The sequence below is a fragment of the Mus musculus genome, chromosome 17, assembly GCF_000001635.26.
Source record: "Mus musculus strain C57BL/6J chromosome 17, GRCm38.p6 C57BL/6J".
NCBI classification, from domain to species: domain Eukaryota; kingdom Metazoa; phylum Chordata; class Mammalia; order Rodentia; family Muridae; genus Mus; species Mus musculus.
This window is the reverse complement of record NC_000083.6, coordinates 45,549,760-45,567,705: the sequence shown is the minus strand read 5'-3', so window position 1 is coordinate 45,567,705 and position 17,946 is coordinate 45,549,760. Positions and strand designations below refer to the sequence as shown.

Here is a 17,946-nt window from a genome sequence, read left to right as displayed (position 1 = left end):
GTCCATCAACTATTAATGCCAACCAAAACACAGGTCCAAAGTCACTGCTGCAGTTTAATCAAATAAGAGCAAAAGGTGACATTTCCAAGTACCAAAACTTGGGTAGGAACACTGGGGCCCCAACTGGGCTGGGGGCCTTTGTCCCTTCTGGCACAGCACCATTCTCACTGGCCCCTAGGGGAACTGCATGACCTGTAAACAATTCTCTTCCCAGCTGGTGCCTGGTAGCCTCAAGGGTGCGTGCTATGAGCAAAGCCCTGGTGCTGGTTTGCTTGGCCACCAGCAAGATTTCAGAGATTGGGGGAGGAGCTCTGGGTCACCTCTAACCAAACACCCACAGCTGTCATTTCCATGAAGTGGGGGCTCTTAAGGCAAAAGAGGCTGCCTCCAGGGCTCCAATCCTCTGCTGTATGCTGATACTGAGCCAGTGCCTCAGAAGATGAGGGTCTTTACTGCACTGCTCACACCTTCTGTACTGGGGGCTCAGTGGGCACAGCCTTCTTTCCCCGCTGCTTCCGGCCCCGGGCATAGACTCTGAGTAGGAGGGCAGTGAAGACCACAGCTACTCCCAGTCCCCCCACCACAGTGACAGTATGGCCATAGAGGAGGCAGGAGAGGAGGATGGCAATAGCCTGGCGTAGAGTCATGATGATAGTGAAGACAGCAGCTCCAAATTGTCCAATGGTGTAGAAGATGAAGAGCTGCCCAAAGGCGGAGCAGATGGAGAGGAGGAGAGCATGGAGCGCAAACTCACTGTGCCGCCCCATGAAGCGTGCCCCCTCCAGTAGGGCCCCCTGTTCCAGTAGTGAGCCTACTGTGAAAAGACAGGAGAATAAATTGACCCCAAACATCATCTGCACCGATGACATCTTATAGGCAAACAGGGCATCCTGCCAATTTGAGGTGAAGCTGTCGAAAGCAATATAGCCTGCCAGTAGGACCAAGCCAGAGAGTGTGGTGGCTGGAGAGCTTCTAGGCTCTGGTCCACTGGATAGAAGAAACATGCTCACTCCAATGGAGATGAGGCCGGCAGTCAGGTATTCCCAGTGTTCATAGCTGCGCCGGGACACCAGCTTTCCCATCATCATGACAGGGATCACCTTGGAGGCCTTCGCCAGCACCTGGGTAGGGAAGCTGACGAACTTAAGTGCTTCATACTGGCACCAGCTGCTAAGCACATTTGACAGACTGGCAAAGGAGTACCGGTACATGGGTGCACCATGACGGGGCTGCTTGCGCAGGACACAGTAGAGGCCTGCCACAACCAGCGCCAGCACACGGTTCATCAGCACCAGAAACTGGGAGTCTGTGAAATGCTCTCCTGGTGATGTGGCTGTGGCCCCGTAGCTGCCAGTCATCACTCTTTCCTGCAGTATGCCCCAAGTCAGATAGGACACCTGGAAGAGGGAGGGCAGAGAAGAGCGACAGTATAGAAGGAAAGGCAGAAGTCTGTTTCCTACTTCCTCAGAGTTGGTAGCATCAGATGTAACTGACACCATACTTTTGGTTCCTCTGAGGGAGGGGCCTTCTTTCCCAAGCTTTAGCTCATTTTATGGGGGAATCAAATGGAGTTGCAGACACCATGACATCTGCTTTAAGACCAAACACTGTCCTCTTTCATGATGCAAATCCATTAGAGCTGGCTCCACATACCATATAAAGAGTTTTATTTAGTTTGAACTAACTCAAAAAGAAACTGGGATGTTTGGAAGCTGGGGGTGGGGGTGGCTGGACACTTCAATTCAACATATATCTAAGGTGAGTTGGCTCCCACTCTGAATGCCCTGTGATAGCCTCACTCAAAGAAATCCTACTGACAAAATTTTGGAGAAAGCCAAGCATGGTGGTACACGCTGTCACCCCAGCTATTTGGAAGGAAGAAGCAGGAGGGTTGAAAGTTCAAGGCTTGCATTGGGTGGTGGTGGCACATGCCTTTAACCCACTCTGTCCAGCACTCTGGAGGCAGAGGCGTTTGGATTTGAGGCCAGCCTGGTATTGAGAGCAAGTTTCAGGACAGCCAGAGCCACTCAGAGAAACTGTGTCTGGAAAAACAGCGAAGAAAAAAAAGAAAGTTCAAGGCCTGTCTGAGCCTGTGAAACTCTGTCAAAACAGTGTGGTGGGTCATCAATCCTAGCACTTGTAGAGCAGGGGGATCTCTAAGCTGGAGACCAACCTGGTCTATATAGTGAGTTCTGGAGTAATTAGGGCTGCAGAGTGAGACCTTGTCTCAAAATAATAATGTGGGAAGCAGCTCTGGAGATATGTTTAGCCAGCAATTCCTCAAATTCACACTCAGATACAACATACAGACAGAGCAGAATATGGGCATAGGGAAAAAAAATACAACTCAGGCAGGCCTTCTTCCACACTGTAGAAGCCATTGCATGGGTGCGCGCGCGCGCGCGTGGACGTGCGCATGAACACATGCGTGTGTACAGTGAACTTTCATTTCAATACAGGTGTTGAAGGAAGCGCTGGAAGTTCACTTTCAGGACTGGGCTGTGTCCTGTAGGGACACAAACCAGACCCAAACTAACAAACCTTTGGGGTGGGCAGGGAAAATTTGGTTTAAGTCAGGGGCTGTCTGTACCCAGCTGGGGAAGAGAAGGGGAGCCTGTATTCTTACCTGGAGACCCGAGGCACAGAAGACCAGCTTCAGGACCTGCCAAGACGGGGTGGATTCCGCTGTCTCTGTCCGCGGAGCCAGGAGAACCTCATCAGGAGCCTTGGGCTCATTGCCAAACACACAGGCTTTCACCAGGGGGAAGCAGAGACCCCTGCCTGAAGAAGACACAGTCAAGGTCCACAACCTCTGCAGAGCAGCCAGCCCGATCCGGTGTCTGACTTACTGGCCTCCCTCCCGGCCCAAGTCCCGCTCTGCCAACACCTGCAACCAGACTTCCCTCATCTCCCCACCCTCTGGCCACATTACCTGTCTCCAGGTAGTTCTTCCGTCTTAAGTACTGCACCAGGAGGTAGCCAGGTACCATAAAGCTGGCATAGCCCGCTACATTCAACAAGAAGCGGAAGAGCCACAGCTGTGTCCAGGACTGCGGAGGGGCTTCGGGTGACTCTCCACCTGCTCCCAAGGAAGGGAGTGTGGCGAGTACCACTACTGCCCACCATCTGCTGGGACAGCCGAAGCAACGATTAGGTTTGCAGCTCTTCCGCCTCTCTGCCCTCCGGAGGGGACTGTACCAGGGAAGTGCCCAGTGGCCTCCCCGCCCCCTCCGCTGCAGCCCAGAGGGACGGACAAAGAGCCTCTCTCTCCCTCTCTCTCAGGGGGTCCGGCGCAGGCCAGGCAGAACCTCCTCCCTTCTCGGGGACGGCCCCGCCTGTCCAGCCACATAGGTCGCCTCTGTTCCCTTCAGCGCGCGGGCAGCTCAGGCCACAGGCAACCCCCACCCCCTTCCCTCTCCGAAGCGCCACTGTCCCTCATCCCCCTACGCGCGACAATCCCCGAAGCCCCGCGAGGAGCGTAGGCCACATGCCGCGTGCCCATCCACACGGGGCTCCCAACAGTGCCACGCGGATCTGCGGCTGGAGGACCCCCCACCCCGCCTCCGGAGCCCTGGGGTCTCGGTCACGTGGCCCCGGGGTCTCGGTCACGTGGGCCATGGCTGCCCGAGCCCCCCACCTGGCGTCCATGGCCCAGCCGCGTGGGGCGGAGGGGGGACCGGGGAATGTGAGTCCCCCGGGCCGCGCGCTCCCTCCGCTCCCTCTGCCGCCCGCTCCAGCAGCCAGCCAGTCAGCCAGCCAGCGGAAGTGCTGCGCTCTTCCCGCCTCCTCCCCGCCTCAGCCCCCTTCGCGACACTCCGGCCACAGCGACCCCACGCGGCCCGGAGGCAGACCAAGCCCGGTTCCCCTGGGGAACTCCAGTTGGGACTCCCTCCCTTTCCCAGCTTGCTTGGTCACAGCCATCAACCCAACCCAACCCAACCCACACAGAGTGATGATGACCATTGCCATCTAGTGGACTAGGATTTTGAGTATCTGAGACCCAGTACTTCCTCTTACATTACGGTTTTTTTGTTTTTTGTTTTGGTGTTTTTTTTTTTTTTTTTTCGAGACAGGGTTTCTCTGTGTAGCCCTGGATGTCCTGGAACTCACGCTGTATCCCAGGCTGGCCTCGAACTCCAGATCCTCCTGCCTCTGCCTCCTTCAGCAAATCCTACCGGCCTGCGCCACCAGAACCGGCGTTAGTTTTTAAACAATGATGTCTCTTCCTTTTTTGGCTGCATCAGTAATCATCCCCTTAGTACCTGTGATTGTGACCTTCTAGGCTCTGTATGACCTGGTGCGTCCTCCTCGCCCACTTGCCCAACCTTGTAGAGTCCTGTTGGCCTGTTTTCAGTTCCTTTAATTCATCGGAGGCCTTCCCCAATGCTGTCTTTCCCCTTGCTCATCCTAAATCGCAATTTCAACGACACCTGCTTGAAGCTTCCCAGAGGATGATCCTTCGCCCACTCCATTGTCCTCCTTCCTGCTAACGGTTTTCTTCCTTCCCAGTCACCCATTGCAACGTATAACCACATATTTAGTTGTTTATGCCTTTAATATCTGTCTCACTCACAGGATGCATTTGCTTAGTGCTTATAAGCGCTAAGCATCGGAAAGTATGTTGATTTATTTCTTCTCCTTCTTCGTGCATGACCTAGCAGGGCCCTCAGTGTGTGGAGTCTAAGGGGGTTGGGTGGGGGAGGAAAGTTGCAACTCTCTTGTGATCAATGTCCTCAAACTTCTCCAGGGACACGTGTGTGTCTCCATATTCTTCCTCCTCACTCTCCAGCCCTGGGCATTTCCACATGAAGGAGATGTGCCTGTGGTGGCAGGAACCACTTAGGTCTCCTACCATACCCAGCAAGGCCCTGTGCTTGCTCAGGGCTTGTTTCCTTCTCTCTGCCTTTACCCGAGAGTCAGGCCTGCCTATGCATACAACTGTAGAAGGGAAACGTTGTTGTTGTTGTTTTTTTTAAAGCCCCTCTCTTCCATTTTAGTGTCATATTAGAATAACTGCAAAGGTTCAGTTGGGAGCCTTATGTTTGAAGTCTTTAGATAACTTTGCGGTGGCCCGCTGCCACCAGACCTATAATCCCAGCTACTCAGGAGGCTGAGACAGGAAGTTCCCAGTTCAAAGATGACTGCCTGGGCTATAGAGTGAGTTCCAGGCCATCTCTGGCAACTCATTGAGATCCCATCACAACATAAAAAATGAAAAGAGGGCCGGGGACACAGCTCCATGATAGTAAGCTTGCCTACCGCTGGGGAGGCTCTAGGTTCACACCCCAGTGCCAAACACACTCACAAAGGTATTTTAGGTGAGACCCCTCGGGTCAGTTTGCTCATCCCCATTTTCCAGGTAGCTGGCAATTTCAGCCCATGCCATCTTCAACAGAAGCAAGGAGGCTTCCTTCAGGATACCAGTGGCTTCGAGGGTCTTTCAAGAATCTCCATCCAGGCCACTTGGGAAGTCCTTCCTTCCAGATCGGCTCTTCCTCGTCTGCAATCCTTCATCTCATTTTAGGACTATGCTAGCCCCAGGACCAGCATCAGCAGAGGGGCGACATTGCTTGGGTCCCAACTGCAGCAGCTGCGGATCCAGCTTCCAGGTGGGAAGCGGTGGGGACCCATCCGAGCTTCAGTCAGTACATAGCAGTGGTTTGCCGGAGATTTTCAGGTCATCGAAGGGCAAATAAGAAAGGAGCTGAGCGAGAGAGAGAGAGAGAGAGAGAGAGAGAGAGAGAGAGAGAAAACAGAGAGAAGCAGAGTTAATGCCCTAAGTGATGGCACCAGGGATGGCAGCAGGGACCTGGGCAAGCTGAAGGCCAGACAGTGAAAGACCTGGGCATGGCAGAGACCCGAAGATTAGACAAGATCTGAGATAAGCCATGCAGAATATCTGAGCTAGGAGTGACCTTACAGTAGATATAGTATGTCCATTGGCACTATGTATACACAGTGGCTGTTGTTGGGGTTAGGGTTGGGGTGTGGAAGGCTTTTGGATACTTTTGCTTGTTTTTTGAGTCAGGATCTCACTCTGTAGACCAGGCTGGCCTTAAACTCACAGAGATCAGCCTGGCTTTGCCTCTCAAGTGCTGGGATTAAAAGCATGTGCCAGCATATCTTGATGAATATATCTTTTTTTGTTTTTGTTTTTCGAGACAGGGTTTCTCTGTGTAGCCCTGGCTGTCCTGGAACTCACTCTGTAGTAGACCAGGCTGGCTTCGAACTCAGAGATCTACCTGCCTCTGCCTCCCAAGTGCTGGGATTAAAGGCGTGCGCCACCATTCTAATATGACACTAAAATGGAAGAGAGGGGCTATACAGAGAAACCCTGTCTCGAAAAACAAAAAACAAAAAACAAAAAACAAAACCCCAAAAACCAAAAAAACCAAAAAACAAAAAAGAATAAATCTTAAACAAAAAATTTTTAAAAAAGTCTAAGACCTGAAAACCCCGGGTATTTATATGCTGAAGACATTTGCTTCAAGACACGTGCAACGTGTGTGGAGGTGTTGCTCCTCCTGTCCTCCCTCCCGGGCCTCACTATGGCATTGTCTTCAGTCTGGTTAGCTTCACAGAGTCACTCCTGTTGGAGTCCATGTTTGGGCTCCTTGGGCTTAACCAGCCTAGGGAACTGGTTGTAGGCTGGGGGGGGGGGCGGGGGGCGGCAAATACAGCCCAATATGTCACAGTTGGTAAAAAAAAAAAAAAAAAGTAGTTCTGTTCTACCCCCAGCAGTTTTAGGGGGTTGAGGGAACTCATGTAGCTTAGGCTGGCCTTGAACTTGCTATGTAGATGAAGAAGACCTTCAGTTTTGATCCTTTCCCTCCATTTCCTAAGTGCTTAAATAACAGGCATGCACCACTATACATGTGGTGCTGGGTGTTGAACCCAGCACCTCTTACATGCTAGGTAAGCACTCTGTCAACCAAGTTAGACCCTCCAGCCTGACTCCGGCACTGTTAACTGGTGAGCATCCTTTGCCTAATGCATGTGCCTAACTCTGTTATGGGTGAGAGGCTCTGCAAGGCAGATGGTGCGGGTGCGTCTCTTACGTCCTCAGCCAGGTCCTGGGGTGTCTCATCTTCTACATTCAGCAGCAGAGAGTCGGCACCGGCCTCACACAGAGTGGATGAGATGCTGTTGAGGCCCCGGCCAGCTGCCAGGTGTAAAGGTGTGCACCCGTTAAGCATGCGGGCATCTACCCGGGCACCGGCCTGGAGCAGAAACTGCACCAGGCTGCGCTCCTGGGTTTCCACAGCCAGGTGCAGGGCAGTCTTTCCACTCGTGCCCTCCTGCAATGAACAGGGATGTCAGCTATGCATGTGATGAGGTAGCGTGCTGAGCATGCGCTCCGGAGATGGCATGTCAATATGTTTGACGCTGCCAGGGGACCTGTAGTTAGACCAGGTGGTGGCAGGTGCTGGATCAGGTGGTGGCAGGTGGTGGACCAGGTGGGGCCCTGATTGGTGGACCAGGTGGAGCCTCACCTGTACATCAATGTCAGCTCCATTCTGAAGCAACAGTTCTATGAGCGGTTGGTTCCTCTGCAATGTGGCAATGTGGAGACAGGCCAGACCTGGGGTGGAGGAGGGAGGGGACTGCTATTTGGTACCCTGCCCTTCAGCCTCAAGGGACCCCTGCCTACTCAATGCCTCTAATCACAGGACTATTGAAATACCACCTCCCAGAAATCCCCTCAGAGGTCTGAGAGGAAAGGAACTCAAAGTTTCCACTTTTTCGGTCATGTTACTGAAACTTTTATGCTTCAAGGGTCAGGCTGCTGAGCGACAGCCCCAGTCACACACGGCCTTCCAGTGCACACACCCACCCCTGCTAACTCTAGACTTTTACCTTCAAGCCCAGGCGAGGTTTCTCAGAGCTGTCTGGGGATCCTCATGGATCTCTACCCAGGGGTCACCTCTCCCTTTATGCCCCAGGGCTTTTATTTTCCTATCCCTCTTCTGGCCTAGAACCTCCTTTGTTTCTCCAACCTTACTTATAATAATAGAGATTTAGATTAAAATTTACATCCTTTGTCTCTTTTGAATCTCTGTTCAAAGGCTCCTGACTCTGAGGACGTCTCTACAAAAAAAATTCCCTCCAACTCTGCCACATCCCGGTTCTTCTCCTCCTGGTCCACCACAGCACCCACTTCCTTTACATACACACACACACACACACACACACACACACACACTTCACAGTGTGCTGTTTACTATCTGTCTCGCATTTCCGTGGTCCTGTTCACAGGTGTAGGTTCTCCTCGCACCTTGCCAGTTCTTCAGTTGGAGGTCCAGGGGATGAGAAAGCTGTCTGCCTGGCTCTGGCTGCTCCTCCAGCAGACAGCACGCGCAGGCCAGATTCTGGCGCCGACAGGCCACATGCAGGGCCGTGTCACCATGCTGATCCTGCAGAATTCGGCTGGCCCCCTTCAGCACCAGCGCCCGGACAACATCTGGCTGATCCAGGTGAACGGCCAGATGCAGTGCTGTCTGTAGGCATAGAGGGGTCACGGGGTCACAGAACCACTGCAGCTGGCTCCTACCCCTGAGGACATGTGGGAATACAACCACCTCCAACTCCCAGGAGCCTCTCTCAAGGTAACTGTAAGAGTCATAGTTGGGTCTTCTGTGAAATTACTCCTGAACCCCTCCCCAAATGCTTAGGACCCCAGTTCTGGAAGTAAGATGAGGGAAACAGGGTCTTGCTCTTAATCCTTCATCCCTAGGGAAGTCTGTATCATCCTCCAGGGTCTCTCTGCAGGGGCTGGGGGAGGGGAGGAAAGACGGAGGAGCCAGGGCCTCTCCCTGACAACTGCTCCCATTCAGGCTCAGCTAAGATGTCATCTCTTATATTCAGCCTTTCTTGCCTGTCCCACAAAGACGCCAGACCCCACTGAATCTGGTAAGGTCTTCAATACACTTGTCATCGTGCTGTATAATCAGGTGCCAGTGATGAGTCTGTGGGCACCTCGTGCCTGGGCAGACGCTGCTTCCTCTGTATGCATCTTTGTATTGCAGCTTCTGGCGCTGTGCCTAGCAGAGGGTTTGGCTGCTGGGGATGGCAGCAGGCACCTGGGCATAGCCTTCTCTCTCTACTCACCTGGTAAAGGTTGTTCTGAATGTCCAGGACTTCCTGGGGCAGGAAAGCCAAGCAACAGAATAGCACCGACGGGGCTTCGTGAATCACTGCCAGGTGGAGCAGCCTGGAGCAGGAGAGGGCTAGGGTCAGAGCCCAGGTCAGAGGTGATAAGCTGGTGTCTTGGGGTTAGAAATGAATGCATCGACCTCTTAACTAGCTACCCACAACCAAGCAGGTGCAGGAAGTGAGAGTTTGGGCCAGGAAGTGAGGGGTTGATACAGGAAGCCAGGATTCTGGAGATGGGAGCTCCAAGCTCGGATGGCTGGACCCGTGGAGAGCCTTGGCTGGGGGTGGAACCTGTGGGCAGGGTGCTGACAGGACAAGGGCCTTCCTGTCCACCGTGCCCACACCCAGCTCCCTTCTGCCCCCAGGGCCCTGCCAGGCCAGCTGCAGCTCAAAGCTAAACCGAAAGCTGCCGGAGAAACACAGAGGGGGTTTCCAGGGCTGAGCTACCCACCTCCCCACAACAGGGAGGACAGGAGGAGGCCGATGTGGGGTTCCCCCAGCGACTCAATGTCACACACTCCAAGGAGCCAGCATGGCATTTGGAACTGCTGCCTTACCCACTAGTCAAGCGGGCCATTCCACACAAGCCATCATATGGGGTCTGGTCACAAACCCTCTCCTAGGTACAGCTCCAAGGGGGAGTTTGGTGCAGTGCAGAAAATGGGTTTGATGGGGCGGGGGTGGGGGGGCGTGATGGGAGTTGTAAGTTAGGGCCAACAGGGCAGTTGGGATGGGAAGTTCCAGTCTTGGGGTTTCCCCACATCAGGTGGGGAAAATGAAAGCCAGGGTTAAATGGTCTAGACCTGGACAGCTGCCTTGGGGGCAACTTGGCTAAAGGCCTGTCTGGGCTAGGGAGGGGGATACTTAGGCAGGAGGGGGGGGGCAAACTTTTGCTGTAGGCAGGCAGTAGAGGAGGCCAGGAGAGAGTGACGGAGGGAGGGAGGAACCACTGTGGAAATCCCCTCGGCCAGGGCCTGCTCTCTGGGTCACATTCCTGCAGCCACCTCCCTCTCTCCCTCAGTCTCCCCTCCTCCTGCCCACTTCCTTTTCCCACTTCCATACTTCCCACAGTCCAGCCACCTCCAAAGGAGGGAAGATGTCTGCTGGGGGCTGGGGGGGAGGGGGCTGATGCTTCTCCAGACACACTGGATCTGTCTCTAAGCAGAGTGTGTCAAGGCTGCATGCAGCACAGGGGCTAACCGTGGAGGGCGCGGTGGCCCGAGAAGCTGTGCACAGAGCTCCCAGAACTCTGAGGTCCTGGCCTAAGGGTTGTGACTGGCGCCTGAAATACAAAAGGCCTCTCTCCTGCTCACAGGATGGAGACTATCTTTGCTAGTACCCAACCAAGACCCCTACATCTCCAACAAGCAGGTCAGGACAGGTACCCCCTGCATCCCAGCGTCTCTCTCATCTAGCTAGCACTCCAGCTGCCCCTGCTCTAACACCCACAAAGCCCAGTCACCTCTTCTGCACTTGACACCTACACACTTGATAGCCTCACAGTCCAGCTGCACCTGATTCCAGCTGGACCTAAGGGAGAAAAGGGAGATCAAGAGATGGGACAGCAAGAAGAATTTGGGGAGCTCAGGAGGTAACTGTTGGGGAGGCTGAGGCCAAGCCATTACTTCCCTTTTCTCAGCAGAGGAGGAAGTGAGCTGGGGCAGCCAGCTGCCTATCCTGTTTGTTGGGGGCAAAAATTCTCAGTCTAGTCCCTCTTTTGGAACCACTTTCAAATGGGCATCCAGGTAGCACCGTTAATCCAGGCTTCCTGAGCTCAGATGACAACCTGTAATCCTGGTGTAGTCTTTTTTCCCCCCTCTGGTTAGGGTGTTCTGAAGTTAGGCATTGGTATCCCAAATATTGAGCAAACAGGGACATTCCTTCCCCCAACAAGAAAAACAAAAACTGAATTGGTTGCGGGGGAATTCCTCTTCCCAGGAGTGGGTCACTAGTAGATTTTCAAGACTGTGGCTGGTGTTCTAGGTTACAAGGGCACTGCTATCCTGTCCACTCCCAAAAGAGGTGATGATGTCTGGTTTTTGGTCTGAACCTGGCTACAGCTTAAAAGCAAGTTGCAAGTTAAGTTTGGAGTTTGGAGAAGGAGGCTGGCCCTTCCAGGGCAGGTGCTGTGAGGGTCTATCCTCTCGGGTGATGAAGTGGTGGTGGTAGCCCAGCCAGTTGCAGCTCGGAGGGGGGCTCTAACTGAACATCTTATCTCAGCCTAGCCAGTTTACTCACGTGTCTCCATCCTCAGAGATGTATGTGAGCGCCTCGAGTTGCTGAGGGCTCAGCACCCCCGCGGGGGGCAGCGGCGATCCTGGGGCGGGAGGGCTTGGATCCTTGGCTTCGGGTCTCTCCAGTAAGGGGAAGGATTCAGTGAGAGAGGAGGAGGCATAAGTGGAGTCCGCTCGCTCTCCATCCGCATCTTCTTTCTCTGGTTCCTTGTGGGTCTCCGGAGCATGTCTCCAAGGCTGTGGGCAGCCGCTTTGGGATGATCCGGAGCCTGGGGCCGCAGTAGGTTCAGGCAGGGAGCGTAGAGAGCGCAGCGACTCTATGCCAGAGTCACACTGGCTATCATCCGCCTCGTCCGGCCCCTTCCGCGCATCCGACATGCCGGCCGCGCCAGCCCGGGGTCCAGGGTCCAGCGGGATCTAACTCTGAGGTGTGCAAAAGCGAGCTTTTCCGGGTTTGTGTGACCGCCTAACAGAACCAGAGTCACTCTCCGAGCGGCTTCATTACCTGCCTGTGCAGGCGCGGGGAGCGGATGAGAAAAGCGAGAGGTCCAGGGCGCCGGCCAGGTCCACCGCAGCGGGTGCTTTGGGCAGCTGAACGGTCCCTAGTTAGGTCTTCTCTGTCGCCCCGCCCCCGGACCCAAGAAGTGGCCCGCAGCCACTGCCACGCCCACAGCCCCGCCCTCAAAGGAGCTTCCGGGTAGAGCCCCGCCCCTCCGGAATCCCCCTGTTTGCTGCTTGCGTAGGCAGGGAGTCTCTGGTTACCAGTCTTGACTCACTCCTGCGTGGATTGTTTCGCCCATTCATTCATTCACTCATTCTTCCCCTTCCCTTTTATTTCATTCACTAATTCCGTGCATTTGTTTGTTCCTTCTTTTTAGTTCCGTGGTGTCTTCATTCATTTATTCATTCAATTGTTTAAAAAGTGTATTTTTAAAAAACTTTTCTGCATAAACCGGCTACTTTGTGGGGAGTTTGTGTAGGTTGGTGGTGGTGGTGGGGTGTCTTAGCGTTTCTATTGCTGCAATGAAATACCCTGACCAAAAAGCAAATTGGGGAGAGAAGGTTTTATTCGGCTTATACTTCAAGATCATAATCCATTATCAAAGGAAGTCAGGACAAAACTGAAACAGGACATGATCCTGGAGGGAGAAGCTGATGCAGAGGCCATGGGGAGCGTCTTGCACACTGGCTTGCTCCCCATGGCTTGCTCAGCCTGCTTTCTTATAGAACCCAGGAATACCAGCCCAGGGATGGCATCATGCACAATGGGATGGGGTGGGCCTTCCCCATCAGTCACTAATTAAGAAAGAGGCTTACAGCTGGATCTTATGGAGGCATTTTAACCGAGGTTCCCTCTTTTCAGATGACGCTGGCTCCCATCAAGTTGCCTGACTAGCCAGCACAGATGGGGAAGGGGTGGTGATGGTGGCTCTGCTTGCTATCCTCTGCCTATTTTTTTCTCAACTTCTCTTGCCTTTTCACTTATTTTCAATCAGTGCTCAGGGGGATTGGTAAGAGAGAGTGCATCTATTATCTTCAGGGGAGCAGCTTTTCCCTGGGAAACCTTCATAGACAGTTCTGGGTCAACTCCCCTGATGATAGACTTGGCAGGAGGATGTGATCTGGGGAAGTGGGTTTTCTAGGGAGGACTTATCTCACAAGCCTTGGTGGTCATGGGGTTTCTTCTTCCTTGCAGGGTGTGCACTGGCCTTTGGTAGGTACAGGAGATGGCTGCCCCCAGCAGTCAAAGAAGTTTAGTTCCTCACAGTGGAGCCAGGGTGGGGAGGCCCCTGACACTACTGAAGTTTCCACCCTAGCCCTGAAGTCTTTCCCCTCCCTTCTTGCTTTTCTTCAACATGACTAGGGTTTGAGAGAACACCACCCACAGGCGATCCCTGAGATGGAGCATCTTGCTGCTCTTTTCTTGGGGCTAGCAATGCCCTTAGAAGACCATTGCCAACCATAGGAACAGCTTCATTGCATCCTTGGTACTGGGGGATGGGGGAGCTAGCAGAGATAGCTATTATGAGCCATTCTCTTCTGCCTCCCCCCCCAAAAAAACCTTATTTTCTTCATCCATTCACTCGTTTGCAAACATATGGAGCCACTCTTGAAAATGACCCAGGTTCAATTCCCAACATCCACAGGTGGGCTAACAACCATCTGAGATCTAATATGATGCCCTTTTCTGACCTCCACAGACACTAGATATGAACAGATGCAGGCAAGACACTTATACACATAAAATAAAAATAAAAAATAAATAACTCTTATTTATTTACCTTAGTTTGTCAAGACAGGGTTTCTCTGTGCGCTCTGGCTGTCCTGGAATCACTCTGTAGACCAGGCTGGTCTCGAACTCAGAGATCCACCTGCCTCTGTCTTCTGAGTGATGGGACTAAAGGTGTGTACCACCACTCCTTTAATAATAAAATTCCTTTAAATAAAATGTTTGAAAGTTTCTGGCAATCACAATGTAGAATGTTTGTCACATAGTAGGGCCAACTACTTATTCAGTGGGGAAAGAGACAGAGTTGGTTCAACTTGAGCTGGAGATGGCGAGGGAAAGAGTTGAGGAGAGCCTCCTCTCCTCCCAGGAGTCAATGCTGTGACCTTAGCCAAGATGTGTAACAGTGAGGACATGGAACCTGAGGAGACCACCCCCTGGAGCCAGGCAGGAGCCCCAGTGGAGGGAACAGGACACCAACCCAACTGCAAAACTTTCGACCTAAAATTTGGCCTGTCTAAAAGAATTGTAGAGACAAAGATGGAGCAGAGACTGAGGGAATGACCAACCAATAACTGTCCCAATTTGAAACCTATCCCATGGGCAAACACCAATCCCGAACACTATTAATGACACTCTGTTATGCTTGCAGACAGGAGCCTAGCATAACTGTCCTCTGAGAGGCTCCACCCAGCAGCTGACTCAGACAGAAGCAGACACCCACAGCCAAACATTGGACTGGTCAGGGACTCTTATAGAAGAGTTGGAGGAAGGAGTGAGGGCCCCCAAGGCATTGGCAACCCCACAGGAAGACCAAAGTCAACTAACCTGGACCCTCGGGAGCTCTCAGAGTCTGAACCATCAACCGAAGAGCATACATGAGCTGGACTGAGCCCTCCCCCGCACATATGTAGCATTTGTACAGCTCAGTCTCCATGTGCATCCCCCAACACCTGGAACAGAGGCTGTCCTTAAAGCTGTTGTCTGTCTGTGGAGTCAATTTCCCAATAGTGGGAGAGGATGTGCCTAACCCTCTCAGAGGAGAAGGGGATGGGGGAGGACTCTGTGGAGGTAGGACCTGGCGGGAGGCAACAATTGGGATATAAAATTAATTAATTAAAAAAGAAGAGCATCCTCTCGATTGCTCACTGCTCTAAGTCCCCCTGGAGGACTAGCAAGATGTGCTGGGCTTAAGGCAGGCTGGAGTCATGACAGGACAGCTAGGGAACTGAGGCAGCCATTAGGAATGTAGCTCAGGGATAGATGCTGCTTACCCGGTGAATGTATTTTAGCTTTGATCCTTAGTTCTAAACACTCCCCCCCCAAATCAACACGCTGAGCAAAACAAAGAATAACTGAACAGACAGACGCTCCTTTGGGGTTAATGTGACTTCAGAATTTTTCAACGTCCTCTCCTGTATGCACCCCTTCCATTCTCAAAATCTAGAGCAAATGTATAAACTACGGGTTAAAAAAAAAACCAAAAAAACAAAAAAACAAAACAAAACAAAAAAAAACCAAACCTGCCCGAGGCCCAGAGAAGTTAGCTGGCTTGCCCAAGAACCCATAGTTAGAAAAACAGAACTTGCTTTTTTTGACCTAATCCTATGTCTTATAAGTTTTCTTCATTGAAACTCTTACCAAGGTCTAAACATCATCGATGGGGGAACCCGACTTACAGGAGTGCAAGGGACCACTTTTCTAATTCACAAAGAAGCCACATTTAAGGATAACTATTTCAACCCGACTGGGTGTATGGGCCTGAGCCCTAACAGGTGTGTGGCAATCCCTGCATTGACCATATGAGGTCAGCATTGAGCCACCGACAGCCTCAACCAAAGTGCCTATACTCTGACAGGAAGCCTGTCACTCCAGGAGTTAGAAGAAGGACCCAGTGGCAGTGCTACCTTTGACTCAAGCTGCAATGTGGTCAGGCTCTGACTTTTATTAACATCAGCCTTCTGCCAGTGGCGCTACCCAGCCCCTCCCTCCGTGCTGGGTGCTGGTGTTCTCTGCCTCTCTTTGGATAGCCCTACTTCCCACCCCTGCCCACTGCACTAGGCTTATCTTCAGGGAAACAGGCCCAGTTTCCATGGTGACCAGGCGGTCAACTTCTTTCACTGCCCCCTCCTTTCAATCCCCCATTCCCTGGCGCTTCCAAGGAAAGATATTGTTTATGACCAGAGAAGATGGGAGTAGTCTCTTGGGAGTTCTGAAGTTGACCAAAGGGAATTGTCCTTTTTTTTTTTTAAAGATTTATTTATTTATTTTCTGTATATGAGGACAGTGTAGCTGTTTTCAGACACACCAGAACACCAGAAGGGGCATTAGATGGTTGTGAGCCACCATGTGGTTGCTGGGAATTGAACTCGGGACCTTTGAAAGAGCAGTCAGTGCTCTTAAGAGCTGAGCCATCTCTCCAGCCCCAGGAATTGTCCCTTTTACAGCTGTCCTCTGTTTGAGGTCGAGTCCCCTGAGAGACAGACAGTAATGGGCATCAGGGGGAAGGCAATAGCCAAATGGAAAGTATGAGTCGTTCATGTAGGTTAGGAGACAGCATAGAGTCCTGTGTTGGGCCTTCTGTCTGTACAGGGAAGACAGAATGTGGTGAGACAGGCTGAAACCAGAGTGAGGGGCTAGAGTTGGCTGCGAAGCAGTGGGCTGGAGCCACTAGAATGAGGTATCAAGATTTCTCTTGTGTCATGGGTGGGAAGGAGAAGTTTTCCCTTCTGGAGACTCCGCACGTCCTGTTCAGGGAGAGAACGGACTTTTTGATCTAAAGAGGGTCATTCAGGCTGACACTTCAAAGCAGTAGGTGAATAGAAGACCATCTGTTCTCTCTGAGGAGGGAGGAATAGGAAATGGGGCGTGGAAGCAGAAGCACTGGGGTGGGGGGAGCAGGCAGAGGTGGGGGGATACAAGGAGTGGCTTTCCTGATCCGAAGAGGCAAGGGGAAACCTGGCACCTCAGTATGCTTATTTCCTAACCCCAGAGATCAGATATGATATCAACACTGCCTCAAGGTCATCCCCTGCTCCAAAGGAACTTCTGGAATTGGGAATTGAAGCTAGTTCTTCCCAAATGCTAGACAAGTGTTCTGTCACTGAGCTATCACCCCAACCTACTACCTAACACCCTTTTTTTTTTTTTTTTTTTTGGACAGTGTTTTGGTATCTAGTCCAGGCTGGCCTTAAGTATTGATCCTCTTGTCTCAGATGTGTGTCACTTCCCTTCACAAAGAGAAAGCTCTGAAGTCTAGGAGTCATCCTGTGGGTGCTGGCAGGTGGTTCCGTAAGCACTCACTTGTCCTCCTCATGCCTTGGTCTCCTCCGGGTAAGGAAGAACAGTTACTGTCTGACAAAGACCCCAGTAACACAGTGGGTTGGCACAGTGACTATTCACACCCAGAACAACCATTGCCCGGTCTTTATCACAATCTATTATAATGACTGGTTTGCATGTCTTCTCCTCAACTAGGCTGTGCCTTTTGAAGGTAGGAAATTGCATTTTATTTCTATACATGACATACAGTAGGTGCCGAGTACTTGTTTACTTATGGATACACCAGGAATGCACGCAGGCAGAACACTGCCAGTCTCTTGTGTGTCTTAGTCAACGCAGGGAAAAGCAGCAGTGGGTGGGCAGCATACAGGGCCTGGCTACTGGCAGTCACTCAGCTTGCTGTGGTCTGTGACTTGACCTCCCTACCTCGGCAGACTAGTGGACTTTTTCATTGTACCCGGGAGGAACAGAACAAGGGCTTAGAGAGAGAAAGTGTTTGTCTAAGGCCACACAACTTATGGCAGGGCCAGAATTAAGAGTTAGGACTCAGGTGTCCTTTACACCCCCCCCCCCCCCCCCCGTTCTAGAGAACTGGATGCACTTGATCGCTTTTCTGGGGCTGCTCTTGGGAAGGAGGGAGAGCCTCCCTGCGGCTCCTCTCTCTGCCCTCCAGTAGTCCTTTCTTGGATTTAGCTTCAGCGCCTCTAGAGTCCGGCTTCTGCCTTAACCCTTTACCATACAAATTAGGAATAAGGGTCTTCCCTAAAATGTCCAGACTCATTCTCTTCTCCCCAGCCTTCAGCTTCAAGGACTTGTGGGACCAGAGATGGGAGACCGACGCTGCTTGATCCTCCCGCTCGCCAGGGCCCTTCTAAGAGGACAGCTGGAGAGGAGTTGAGGCTGAGATCTTCCCAGAAGGGGCAGGCGGAAGGAAGATGCGGTGAACAGGGCCGAGAGACAGAAAGGGTGCGGGGAGCCCCTGTTGCTTCTCCCCTTTAGCGGTGTGGTGGTGGTGGTTATTAGGAAGGCTTGGGGGAGGCGGAGTTTGGG

The 17,946-nt window shown here is 52.3% G+C and overlaps 2 protein-coding genes across 4 annotated transcripts; both read right to left on the bottom strand.

Moving 5' to 3' along the window:
* Window positions 1-34: 34 nt before the first annotated feature.
* On the bottom strand, window positions 35-3,793 carry Slc35b2 (solute carrier family 35, member B2). 2 transcript variants are annotated; one of them, XM_030250089.1, is made up of 4 exons: window positions 3,638-3,793; window positions 2,933-3,126; window positions 2,627-2,781; window positions 35-2,506 (listed from the first exon to the last, which is right to left on the bottom strand). In XM_030250089.1, the coding sequence occupies exon 4, from the start codon at window positions 1,497-1,499 to the stop codon at window positions 462-464; it is 1,038 nt and encodes a 345-aa protein (XP_030105949.1). In that variant the 5' UTR covers window positions 1,500-2,506; window positions 2,627-2,781; window positions 2,933-3,126; window positions 3,638-3,793; the 3' UTR covers window positions 35-461. The 2 variants fall into 2 exon arrangements, with proteins under 2 accessions (XP_030105949.1, NP_001344034.1); NM_001357105.1 differs by having other exon boundaries at window positions 37-1,397; window positions 3,638-3,770.
* Window positions 3,794-4,536: 743 nt separating this feature from the next.
* Nfkbie (nuclear factor of kappa light polypeptide gene enhancer in B cells inhibitor, epsilon) lies at window positions 4,537-12,006 on the bottom strand. Of its 2 annotated transcripts, none has more exons than NM_008690.4 (6): window positions 11,392-12,006; window positions 9,109-9,211; window positions 8,276-8,498; window positions 7,494-7,582; window positions 7,059-7,298; window positions 4,537-5,704 (listed from the first exon to the last, which is right to left on the bottom strand). In NM_008690.4, the coding sequence occupies exons 1-6, from the start codon at window positions 11,763-11,765 to the stop codon at window positions 5,639-5,641; spliced, it is 1,095 nt and encodes a 364-aa protein (NP_032716.2). In that variant the 5' UTR covers window positions 11,766-12,006; the 3' UTR covers window positions 4,537-5,638. The 2 variants fall into 2 exon arrangements, with proteins under 2 accessions (NP_032716.2, NP_001291885.1); NM_001304956.1 differs by having other exon boundaries at window positions 4,537-5,636.
* Window positions 12,007-17,946: the final 5,940 nt, after the last annotated feature.